General features: G+C 45.3%; 1 protein-coding gene across 4 annotated transcripts in view; it reads left to right on the forward strand.

Moving 5' to 3' along the window:
- LOC106572352 (signal peptide, CUB and EGF-like domain-containing protein 3) overlaps positions 1–13,336 on the forward strand; it is a 115,112-nt gene that overhangs the window by 70,649 nt on the left and 31,127 nt on the right. For all 4 annotated transcript variants that reach the window (XM_014146408.3, XM_014146409.3, XM_014146410.3 and 1 more), the window contains exons 5-6: positions 6,794–6,940; positions 7,896–8,012. In XM_014146408.3, coding sequence (XP_014001883.1) covers positions 6,794–6,940; positions 7,896–8,012 — 264 coding nt within the window. The remainder of the gene's footprint in view (positions 1–6,793; positions 6,941–7,895; positions 8,013–13,336) is intronic.

Here is a 13,336-nt window from a genome sequence, read left to right on the forward strand (position 1 = left end):
TAGCGCTGATAAAACCTCTTGGGCTTTTCCAGTTAATTTACACTGAAGTAATAAGCACCATACTTCTTCAGGCCATTTCAAGGCTACGGCTATACGTTCAAACACACAAAAATAGGAGTCAACCTCTGATTCTCTAAACAAAGGTACTAAGGCAATCTGCCTACTAATGTCAAACGTGTTGGAAACTCCAGCTGGTGAGGACGACTCACTAACAGGCACAGTAGGAACAAAGGCTAGCCTCGCTGTCTCTGCCTCCAATTCCATTTGGCGCATTTTGAAATCCATCTGCCGCTGTTCTCTTTCTTTTTCAGCCTCTATTTTACAGATTTCCAACTGCCGCTGTTCTCTTTCTTTTTCAGCCTCTATTTTACAGATTTCTAACTGGAGATTTTCTCGCCTAATTTGGGCTCTCTCTTCCGCTTCCAGTTGAAACTGTATAGAACGGACATCCCTTCTGGCATCACCAGTTGACAGTGGGGAGAGCGGATCAAAACGGGGCAATGTGGCTGGAGCTTTAGCCTCGCCTTCGGTCTCAGAAACCGACGGGCTTACAGGAGCAGCAACATCCCCTACAGGGGTAGTAGGTTCAGGCAGCGGTAACTCAAGCACCTCCTCTTCTAACAATACATTTAACACTAGTTTCTTAACCTCCGCCTTAACTAAATTGTGCGAAATAGACAATGAATAATGGTCAGCTAAGGTCATTAAATCACTTTTACGACACTTATTATACACCTCCCACGACGGGTTATCCAAAAAGGATTGTACATCAAAAGTAGCCATTGTAAACTACTACACCAAACACAAGAGCCAACAAATAGCTAATGCTATGACGCTCAACACTGAACTAACCACAAACTAAACTAGTCACCCTTTACTCACAAATCACAGAAAGCTCAGTGCAGCAGGGTCCGGGGGGGGTTTTAATGGGATCCCGGATGAGCCCCCATTATGTTACGCACGCCTCTAGAAAGAGGGAACGCAACACCCTGCTACAACTCAACTCTCCTTGTTGTGAATAAGGTAGGGAAGTGTAGGTGTGAACAAGTATGACGAATAGGCAGAGAATACCGTTAACAGGGAATTTATTCCTTCACGTGGTAAGGTTTGGGAAAAAGGGGCTGGACGGAACCAAAGCAAAGAAAGTAAATATCAAAGCCCCCTCTCCTACCTTACCTGACTACCCACTACTTACCTATCTAGCACCACCTGGTGCACTAACCAAAATACAGGGGATGGTCCGCCCAGGTCTTTCCTAGTGTGCATAGACAGCAAACTACTACGGGTATATGTATGCCCGCGGGCCTCTTGCCTAAACACTCCCTAGGTGCCTTCCCCTTCCCCCCTGGGAACAAATGAAACAGAATAACACAAATGTAAGTCAATAATCAAAACACTGCATCCTATTGACACACACAACCAATCAGCTCCCTCAGCAACAACGGACACAGTACATACCAAAATTCTTGGAAACAACCAACATGCTATAACCCTCAGCCATTAGCCTTGTCTCTCAGCAATCATCTCCCTTCTGAGCAACAGAACTGGGGCTTATATAGCTTCAGAAGAAGTTAGTAATTGGAGACAGCTGCGTCCTGATGAGGGGGGGCGGGGTCAGCTCTCCAAACAATCAATGTTGATTGCCCAATCAGCTGCTCGTTGATAACTTCAGGAATCCATCTCCTGAAATACATACATGATAATACACAAACCACAACAGAAACTGGGGAACGTAACAGCTGTCTCGTCATTGTCCGTGATCAGGCCTACCACTGTTGTGTCATCAGCAAACTTAATGATGGTGTTGGAGTCGTGCCTGGCCGTAAAGTCATGCGTTAACAGGGAGTACAGGAGGGGACTGAGCATGCAACCTTTTTCCCCTGTTTGAGGATCAACGTGGTGGATGTGTTGTTACCTACCCTTAGCACCTGGGGGCGGCCCATCAGGAAGTCCAGGATTCAGTTGCAGAGGGAGGTGTTTAGTCCCAGGGTCCTTAGCTTAGTGATGAGCTTTGAGGGCACTATGGTGCATTCTCACATAGGTGTTCCTTTCGTCCAGGTGGGAAAGGGCAGTGTGGAGTGCAATAAAAATTGCATCATCTGTGGATCTTTTGGGGCAGTATGCAAATTGGAGTGGGTCTAGGGTTTCTGGAATAATGGTGTTGATGTAAGCCATGACCAGCTTTTCAAAGCACTTCATGGCTACAGACGTGAGTGCTACGGGTCGGTAGTCATTTAAGCCGGTTACCTTAGTGTTCTTGGGCACAGGGACTATGGTGGTCTGCTTGAAACATGTTGGTATTACAGATTCAGACAGGGAGAGGTTGAAAATGTCAGTGAAGACCCTTGCCAGTTGGTCAGCGCATGCTCGTAGTACACGTCCTGGTAATCCATCTGGCCCTGCGGCCTTGTGAATGTTGACCTGTTTAAAGGTCTTACTCACATCGGCTGTGGAGAGCTGATCACACAGTTGTCTGGAACAGCTGATGCTCTCATGCATGTTTCAGTGTTACTTGCCTCGAAGCGAACATAGAAGTAATTTAGCTCATCTGGTAGGCCCATGTCATGGATATGCTTCCCTTTGTAGTCTGTAATAGTTTGCAAGCCCTGCCACATCCGACAAGCGTCGGAGCTGGTGTAGTACAATTCGATCTTAGTCCTGTGTTGACGCTTTGCCTGTTTGATGGTTCGTTGGAGGACAAGGCGGGATTTCTTATCAGCTTCCAGGTTAGGGTCCCGCTCCTTGAATGCGGCAACTTTGCCCTTTAGCTCAGTTCGGATGTTGCCTGTAATCCATGGCTTCTGGTTGGGGTATGTACGTACAGTCACTGTGGGGACGACGTGATCGATGTACTTATTGATGAAGCCAGTAACTGATGTGGTCTACTCCTCAATGCCATTGGAAGAATCCCGGAACATATTCCAGTCTGTCGAAAACAGTCCTGTAGCTTAGCATCTGCTTCATCTGACCACTTTTTTATTGACCGAGTCACTGGTGCTTCCTGCTTTAATTTTAGCTTGTAAAGCAGGAATCAGGAGGATAGAATTATGGTCAGATTTGCCAAATGGAGGGCGAGGGAGAGCTTTCCAATACATGGCCCTAAAGTTTACTGACCAGGCCCTCATGTAGTTGGGAAGCGCTGGCGTGGAAGCTTTGTTCCAGGCGCCCAACTGTCTCCACCTCAGTGAGAATTGGGGACTACAGTATATAACGTGTTTCTTCTTCATTAGCTGAGGGTCACTTTCCACATGGGATCGTAGCCAATATTGTAGCCAAAGGTGGAAAGTTTCATCCTGCAAAACATTTGCAAATAAATAATTTACATAAACTAAAGACTGCCTTAATCCTACTATAACAGTCCAGGGGTATGATTGTACCCTATTCGTTTTACAACCTGTTGTATAATACAGGTAGTAATAACAATTTCCTAAATTGCTCCATTTAGTTGACAGTGTTAATGAAGTGCTATAAGAGGAACGAGTGTTAGTGTAGAATGGCCCATAAAGGCACATTGTGTTTAGTTCCAGATGAATCTAAAGGACTACGTTAGAGGGGTGTAACTGTGGTTACTGATGGGGTCTGAACATTGAGACAAACAGAAGCGTTCTCCAGGCAACAAGTCTAGGCCTATTTCTCCACTCATTATATCCTGTCCTCTTCTATTTCTCTTTTTTTTGGAGGGAAGTGTCCCTGTACTGTAATTGTCAGAGATGCACATAAAATTATTGTATTATTGGAAGCTCTTGAGAAGTCTCCAAATGGCCTTGTTTTTGTTTCTTTTACTGTGTTCCGGTGCACTTTAAAGGCCTTAGCCTTGAGCCTGAACAGTATTGTGTCTGGAGCTGTGAGGGAGAGGGGGATTATAGATGGCAGTATTTTAGCTTTGGGCTGCTGAGGTGGCACTGCAGGACAGTAGTCCTTGAGTTACAAGCCTCTCCTGAGTGTCTGGTGGGCAGGTCATGACCTGTCTTGGTTGGATACTGCTGCTGTAGCTATGTCGCTTCTGGGGAAAAGCTTTCTCTTTCCTGCTGTTCTTTGCATCTAATTGCCGGGTGTTATTTTTTCCACCGTGAATTTATTTAGTCAGTAGTTTTTGATGATCGCTGTCCTTGTTCAATTGTGTGAGAACAAATGTCCAGTCTGTCCCTTGGTAACCATTTGGAAGGTTCCCCTCTGGCTCCATGATTTTAACAGATATTGCTTATCCAGCGATCCGTCTATAAAGTGCCCTGTGATATTTTTTATTGGCTTCTACATATAAAGTTATGTTTCATGGGTCAAAGGCTTGTTTTAGTGGACTGGCGGTGTTTGCAATCCGCAGTCCTATTCTTTGCTTCACAACTTTCCCCAGCTCACTTCTCCACGGGCCGTTTTTTTCTTTCTACGTCCCTATTATTTATTTATATTTCATTTCTCAACAAGAGACCTCGCATAAATTATAATAGCTGTAGTAATAATAATAAAAAATGTCGGTATTTGGCAGCCAGTTGAACGGAACCACAAAGTGTGGTTCCATAGCTTGGCCAGGGAGAAAAGGGCTATTGTGTCAACACTTAGGCTTTTCTAGGTCCTCAGAGAGAGAGCAGGGCCAGGTTTTGGCCCTAGCCCCACCCGCTATTGATGGATGAGTCTGCGGTATTAGGGGACAGGGGTCTCATATACTGTAGGTGGGGAGAGAGTGGGGGGATTTTGGGGGATTCACGTTGTGACACTGGTAAGTGAACTGGAGTCTCTTAGGGGCTGCCAAGTGGGAAACTCTATCCCTCTGTCTGTGTGTTGGGTTCGCCTCCCCCTCAGACAGACACGGAGCAGTGGGAAAGGACCGTTAAGTTTCCCCTCGCACTGACCTCCTGAGGTTTGCTGCACCTTAAAGAGGGTGTGTTGTTATATGGTCAGTGGAGTCCAGTCATCATCCCTGTATTTACTGTGTCTCAATGGCCATGGTGGTGGAATGGTGTTTTTGTTCAGAGTTGACCCTCTGTCCTAGGACTGTTTTTGCACTCAATGTCTGATTGCTCAGCCTCTCCCATCTTTCTGCCTTCGCCATCACCCTTTTTTACATATCAGGAAAGCACAAGCAGAGAAGTCTGTCAGAAGGGCTGAAGCCTGACATCCTATCACCTCTGAACAGGCTTGAGGTGATGGGCAGCACTAATGCGAGACATCAACATCGCCTATGATTCTTGCATCGTCAACTAGATAAAAAGTAGAGAGGGACTGGAAATATATCTGTCTCTCTGACGTCAGCCCTAACTTACTAAGTGAAACTAAATAAAAGGGCCGGTGCAGTTTGTTGGCAGAACACGTGGAAAACAAGAGGGTGTAATTAAAAGAAGCCTATTCAGGCAGGTGTTAAAGTACATAAATAAGTCATTCAGGATAATACAAGGCTCTGAATCTTTGCCATGATTCGTCAACACATTTACACATACTGATAGCATTTTCCCATGTGTCCACAGGGCAGTCACATGAACACACTGTAGAATGATTGTCTATGTACAGAACAGTGCAGTCCTCTATGGCATGTAATTTATAATACTACTACTAATAATAATAATATGCCGTTTTGCAGACACCTTTATCCAAAGCAACATTCAGTAGTTTATGCATACTTTTTCATATGGGTGGCCTGTAAGAATGACGTGGCGCTCCTTGGGCATTATGTGCTTACATGCATGTACACATGCAAACAAAAAGGAGATTTACAATATTCATGTGTGTGACTAGAACAGTATACAGCTCTGAAGTGTAGACCCAAACATCCTTCTGAGAGTCAGCAGGTCCAGTGAGTCTCAATTGAGACATCTTCTGCCTGGGTTGCATCCTGAATGGCACCCTATTCCCTACATAGGCCACTACTATGGACCAAAGCCCTACGGGCACTAGTCAAAAGTAGTGAACTTAATAGGGAATAGGGTGCCATTTGTAAGTCAACCACCGTGTCTGCTCACCATATAGGGGAAGAGGGGTGGGGGATGAGAGATGGATTTGGTTTCTAATGAGACAGTGGGTTTGGGGCTTGTCACTGCATCTGTAATAGTGACATTATCTCACATCGCATGGGGGCAAATCTCAGCTCTGATCCCTAAAGGTGTCACCCGTAATACATAGTGGCATAACAGATGTGCCACTGACTTCTGTTATAATTTATAACACAAGTGAGACCTGGAATGGAATCCTCTTGAGTTGCAGATGTGTTGAATAAGTGACTTTCATACATTTATACATGAGATAAAAATGATGTATCTGCATGGCACTTTGAGAGTAGCTTTGAATAGCTAAAACACTCAGATATTGTGAGATGACTTTATATAATCGAGGCCAACAAAAGCATCCCTTTGTTGTGTTTAGACTCATAACGGATCCATGCATCCACAGAAAACGGACCCATTTTAACTGAACCAAAGCATAGTGGTTAGAGTGTGGTAAACCTCTGAAAATAGATGTGTTTTTTAGGCCTCTCCGCTCTGACCGAGCCCTTCTTGCCTCGAAGCTTGAAGAATTTGTCTGCGAGTTAAAATGTCTACTTCTGTTTGTTAGGGATTACCTCATTTATGCTTACAGGACTACAGGATCAACTCCTGGTGGGAGTTTGATCTGTTCTTTAGGCGGGCTAGTTTTTATAGCCTGACACAATGCAGTGTGTTCTAACAGGCTATCATCCACCCTGGAGATTTACGTGTGTGTGTATTCAGTCATGTAAGGGGGCGTGGCATCGGGAAAAGGAGTTGTACCTAGTACGTGTTGGAAACTCTGATCAGGTCACCTCTAACTCATGTTCTTTTCCCTGTAGCGCGACCAGAGGGCACCAAGGAGGGCCCCACCTGCATGGATAAGAACCATGGCTGTGCTCACATCTGCCGGGAGACACCAAAGGGAGGCATTGCCTGCGAGTGCAGGCCTGGCTTCCAGCTCACCAGGAACATGAGGGACTGCAAGTGTAAGTGTGAACCCCCCCCCCCCCCCCCCCCCCAATCAACCCACATACCCACCTTCATTACTCTACACAATGTACACATTGCCACCACATGATGATCTGCTCTATCTTACATGGGTTTCTAACATGATAATACATGGTCTATGTGGTGCCAACGTGTACATTGTGTAGAGTTATGAAGATACTACCATCCAACAGACGCATCCAACAGATTTTCACACAGCGTCAGAAACAAAGCCATTTTACAGTGATTGTTTCCAAATGAAACTGCCAGTTTATCACACTAAATGATTTATAGCATCCGATAAGATAACCGACAGAACTGGAGTAACTAAGGGAGTGGGTAGCAGGTTTCTGAGAAAGAGCCGTTGTGATGGACAGCACACACTTCCTGTTGCCTTGCAACAGGGCTCGTCCTGTCAGGGCTGGGGTCGGGGCTGGTGGGGGATTTGCCTATGTTTGAATAAGGATTGGAGAAGTGTTATTCTACATTTTTTGGGCAATAGCCCAGGATAAGGCCAAAAGGCACAGGGGTAGTGGTGTGCAGACTGGATGGCGGTGGAAGCCTTGGCTCTGTCATCACAGGTGTATTCAGAGTGGTAATGTTGACACTCAACACACCACAAACTCACAGTGTAACTGACACCCAGATTCGTCTTTTTGAATAGTTATGAACGTTCCAATTTTTCTGTGTCACTCTGAAGAACCAGTATTCTCATTCCAAAGTGGAACTAGTGTCTTCTAGTGAGAATGAAACTCTGAAGTCAATCAGCTCCGCTCCATTAAGTAGGCGACGATTTAGTGGTGTGAGATCCTTCATACCAAGGTGTGAACGGGAGGAGTTTCTAAACATCTTCATCACACTGAGGTTGAGAGGGTGATGATGTCGCAGTACACCTCCAGGCATGGATGACAGTACATCATGTCCCTACTGCTTTAACTGTGTGCTCCTCGGCAGTGACCTGTAACTACGGCAACGGGGGTTGCCAGCACATCTGCGAGGAGACGGACCACGGCCCCAGATGTGCGTGTCACATGAAGTTTGCCCTGCAAACCGACGAAAAGACATGTGTAGGTGAGTCAGCTCACATTTGATGGGTTGTGGAGGAGAATTGAGTAAAGGATGTGATCTGCATGTACTGAATCATTCATCTCCATAGCCTTAGTCACACATTACCAGGCTACTCCGGAGGCAATGTTGAGCTCTATAATGACTGCATACAACTCCTTTCACTTAGATTGACAAGTACCTATTTTATGTCCAAGTCTCTACTGCTGCTTCTTCTCTCACACACAAAATGCAAAATGCTTCCATTCTCTGCTGGTGCTGGTGGTGCTGCAGTCTACAGCTGTGACACATCTCTCTCTCTCTCTCTCTCTCTCTCTCTCTCTCTCTCTCTCTCTCTCTCTCTCTCTCTCTCTCTCTCTCTCTCTCTCTATGCGGCTGCATTTGCTTTGTTCTGTTGTCTCTCCCTGCTTCGCTGGACAGTGTGTTTCCTCTGGTTCTTCTTTATCACCCTATGCAGCCATACACAGCTCCTCTTTCAGACCTAGGGTCAACTCCTCAATGATGTAACACTGAAACCCAACCTTAACCTTCATTAACGTGTTAATATTATTTGCTGTGGTTGACATTAACTAATTAAATAGAGGCTGTGTAGAATGATTTTTAGTTCAGCGCTTGTCATTTTGAAAGTGAACTGAGGCTGTGTGTAGGCTGGTTGGCTGGTTTGTAGTGCTGAGCGATTAACCAAAATGTCAGATATTTTTCAGTTTTTAAACAACTACACAGCACTTGGAAAGTATTCAGACCCCTTGACTTTTTCCACATTTTGTTATGTTACAGCCTTATTCTAAAATGGATTAAATGCAAAAAAATCCTCATCAATCTATACACAATACTCCATAATAACAAAGCAAAAACAGGTTTTTAGACAATTTTGCAAATGTATTAAAAATAAAAAACATTATTCAGACCATTTGCTATGAGACTCGAAATTGAGCTCAGGTGCATCCTGTTTTCATTGATCATCCTTGAGATGTTTCTACATCTTGATTGGAGTCCACCTGTGGTAAATTCAATTGATTGGACATTAGGCACACACCTGTCTATATAAGGTCCCACAGTTGACGGTGCATGTCAGAGCAAAAAGGAATTGTCCGTAGAGCTCCGAGACAGGATTGTGTCGAGGCAAAGATCTGGGTAAGGGTACCAAAAATTGTATGCAGCATTGAAGGTCCCCAAGAACACAGTGGCCTCCATCATTCTTCAATGGAAGAAGTTTGGAACCACCAAGGCTCTTCCAATAGCTGGCCGCCCGACCAAACTGAGCAATCGGGGGAGAAGGGCCTTGGTCAGGGAGGTGACCAAGAACCTGACAAAGCTCCAGAGTTCCTCTGTGGAGATGGGAGATCCTTCCTGAAGGACAACCATCTCCGCAGCACTCCACCAATCAGGCCTTTATGGTAGAGCAGCCAGACGGAAGCCACTCCTCAGTAAAAGGCACATGACAGCCTGCTTGGAGTTTGCCAAAAGGCACCTAAAGGACTCTCAGACCATGAGAAACAATATTCTCTGGTCTGATCCACAGACGATGCAATCTCTATTGCACTCCACACTGCCCTTTCCCACCTGAACAAAAGCAACACCTATGTGAGAATGCTATTCATTCAGAACAATTTACCATTCAACACCATAGTGCCCTCAAAGCTCATCACTAAGCTAAGGACCCTGGGACTAAACACCTCCCTCTGCAACTGGATCCTGGACTTCCTGATGGGCCGCCCCCAGGTGGTAAGGGTAGGTAACAACACAACTGCCATGCTGATCCTCAACACGGGGGCCCCTCAGGGGTGTGTGCTCAGCCCCCTTCTGTACTCCCTGTTCACTCATGACTTTACGGCCAGGCACGACTCCCAACACCACCATTAAGTTTGCCGATGACACAACAGTGGTAGGCCTGATCACTGACAACAATGAGAGAGCCTATAGGGAGGAGGTCAGAGACCTGGCAGTGTGGTGCCAGGATAACAACCTCTCCCTCAACGTGATCAAGACAAAAGAGATTATTGTGGACTACAGGAAAAGGAGGACCGAGCACGCCCCCATTCTCATCGATGGGGCTGTAGTGGAGCCTATCATGGTCCAAACACACCAAGACAGTCGTGAAGAGGGCATAACAATGCCTATTCCCTCTCAGGAGACTGAAAAGATTTGGCATGGGTCCTCAGATCCTCAGAAAGTTCTACAGCTGCATCATCGAGTACATCCTGACTGGTTGCACCACTGCCTGGTATGGAACCTGCTCGGCCGCCGAACGCGAGGCACTACAGAGGGTAGTGCATACGGCCCAGTACATCACAGGGGCCAAGCTTCCTGCCATCCAGGACCTCTATACCATCCGTTGTCAGAGGAAGCCCCAAAAAATGTCCAATGACTCCAGCCACCCTAGTCATAGACTGTTCTCTCTGCTACCGCACGGCAAATGGTACCGGAGCACCAAGTCCAGGACCAAAAGGCTTCTTAACAGCTTCTACCCCCAAGCCATAAGACTCCTGAACACCTAATCAAATGGTTACCCGGACTATTTGCATTTTCCCCCCAACCCCCATTTTTACGCTGCTGCTACTCTTTTTTATTCATGCATATTCACTTTACCTCTACCTACATATTACCTCAATTAACATTAAGCTCTACAGCTGTTGTATTTTGCGCATGTGACAAATAACATTTGATTTGATTTGATTTTGATTTGATGAAACCAAGAATGAACTCTTTGGCCTGAATGCCAAGCATCATGTCTGGAGGAAACCTGGCACCATCCCTACGTTGAAGCATGGTGGTGGCGGCATCATGCTGTGGGGATGTTTTTCAGCGGCAGGGACTGGGAGACTATTCAGGATCCAGGGAAAGATGAACGGAGCAAAATACAGAAAGCTCCTTGATGGAAACCTGCTCCAGAGTGCTCAGGACCTCAGACCGGGGCGAAGGTTCACCTTCCAACAGGATAACGACCCTAAGCACACAGCCAAGACAACGCAAGAGTGTCTTCAGGACAAGTCTCTGAATGTCCTTGAATGGCCCAGCCAGAGCCCGGACATGAACCCGATCGAACATCTCTGGAGAGGCCTGACAGAGCTTGAGAGGATCTGCAGAGAAGGATGGTATAAACTCCCCAAATACAGGTGTGCCAAGCTTGTAGCCTCATACCCAAGAAGACTCAAGGCTGTAATCGCTGCCAAAGGTGCTTCAACAAAGTACTGAGTAAAGGGTCTGAATACTTATGTTAATGTCATATTTCCGGGGGGGGGGCGTTGAAAAATGATTTAAAAAACTGTTTTTGCTTCGTCATTATGGCCTATTGTGTGTAGATTGATGCGGAGAAAAAACAATTTAATACATTTTAGAATAAGGCTGTAATGTAACAAAATGTGTAAAAAGTCAAGGGTTCTGAATACTTTCCGAATGCACTGTAATTGACTGATGTCGTTTCCATTATTTGAATTCCATTTTCTACGTTATTTTTTCTGTGAGCTCGATGCTCAATTTCTGCGAGCTCGATACTCAGTTTCTGTAGAGATAAATCAGATCAAGCCCTACTGTGCGTTGTAGTAGTTGTAGTTTCCATCAGGACAATATTCTACATAGAGCAGAAAATGTGGTCATTAAGTACAATGACCATAATCCATTGCGCGCCCGCTTACTTGTCCAGGCCTCGAGAAGAGTGAACGTACGAGAGGGTTATAAATCAGTTGCTTTGCGAGGTATCTCTACCTGAAAATACATGATCTAGTGATTGATAGTTGGTATTCAGAGGTCGTAAAAGTATGCCTTATTTACTTTGAAGAACTACTAAAATAGTGTTTTAGTCAGACAGCTGCTCTATAGAGATGAGATGATGACTTAGAATGAAATAATAAAATCATAAAATAAAACAAATATTTTATTAAAGTAAAGAAATGTGAAAAAATGATGGTTAATAAGTGATAAGTAGTAATGGGCAGTCAATACCATCATGGGACTTTTATTAATTGTTTTATTCTGTGTTGTTACAGCATTCAACCCACATAGTTTTATTCTGTGGTGTTACAGCATTCAACCCACATAGTTTTATTCTGTGGTGTTACAGCATTCAACCCACATAGTTTTATTCTGTGTTGTTACAGCATTCAACCCACATAGTTTTATTCTGTGTTGTTACAGCATTCAACCCACATAGTTTTATTCTGTGGTGTTACAGCATTCAACCCACATAGTTTTATTCTGTGGTGTTACAGCATTCAACCCACATAGTTTTATTCTGTGGTGTTACAGCATTCAACCCACATAGTTTTATTCTGTGGTGTTACAGCATTCAACCCACATAGTTTTATTCTGTGGTGTTACAGCATTCAACCCACATAGTTTTATTCTGTGGTGTTACAGCATTCAACCCACATAGTTTTATTCTGTGTTGTTACAGCATTCAACACACATAGTTTTATTCTGTGGTGTTACAGCATTCAACACACACAGTTTTATTCTGTGTTGTTACAGCATTCAACCCACATAATGCATACTGCTTTTAATGAATAAAAATAAAATCTAAACCAAAAACCGTGATTATTTTTTTAATAATCGAACCGAAACCGAACCGACCTCAAAAAGCACAACTGGTTTGGGTGGCTGGTTGACTGGTTTGGTTGGCTCGTGTCGGTGGCTGGTCAGCTGGTTTGGGTGGCTGGTTGGCTGGTTTCAGTGGCTGGTTGGCTGGTGGTTAATTGGCTGTTGTAGGTCGCTGCTTGGCATGTTTGCTCAGTGTGTCTGGTTCTACCCTGTCCACCACGGTGCTGATGAGATCCAGACCCATGTCAAGGACTGGTCAGCCACCCTATCATTACTGCCGTACACTAGCGAGGCTGCCGGGACTCCACAAAGCCCGCTGTGGCCAAACTAGATGTCTGAGCCGCCATTACCAAGACCGAAAACATGTGCGCCTGATGTGACAGATTAGGGAGCGCTCAGGCAGTTAGGGTCTTGGGTTTCCCTCCACAGGCTCTGGGGGTACGGTGGGTTGGAGTAGGGGGAGACGGGGGAGACGGGGGACAGGGAGGGGTGGTGGCAGCCCACTCTGTGGTTTAGTGCTAATGCGATCCATCTATCTGAGGGGCTATTAGTTAATAAAACCACAATAAAATAAACAAACCGCCAAACCAGCCCCTGACGGCAGGCTGACTGACAGGATAATTGGGACTGCTTCAGCCAGACACGAACATTACTACAAGCAGACAGACAGGACAGACTGGAAGCTGGAGACTCGGAGTGAAAATACATTTCCTCAGTGAAAATGTCACCAAATAAGGATGGGAGAGGGTTTTCGGAGAAAAAAAATGATAGCGGTAGTGGAGGATGATGGTTGA

Source organism: Salmo salar, chromosome 15 (genome assembly GCF_965601325.2).
Source record: "Salmo salar chromosome 15, fSalSal1, whole genome shotgun sequence".
NCBI lineage: Eukaryota > Metazoa > Chordata > Actinopteri > Salmoniformes > Salmonidae > Salmo > Salmo salar.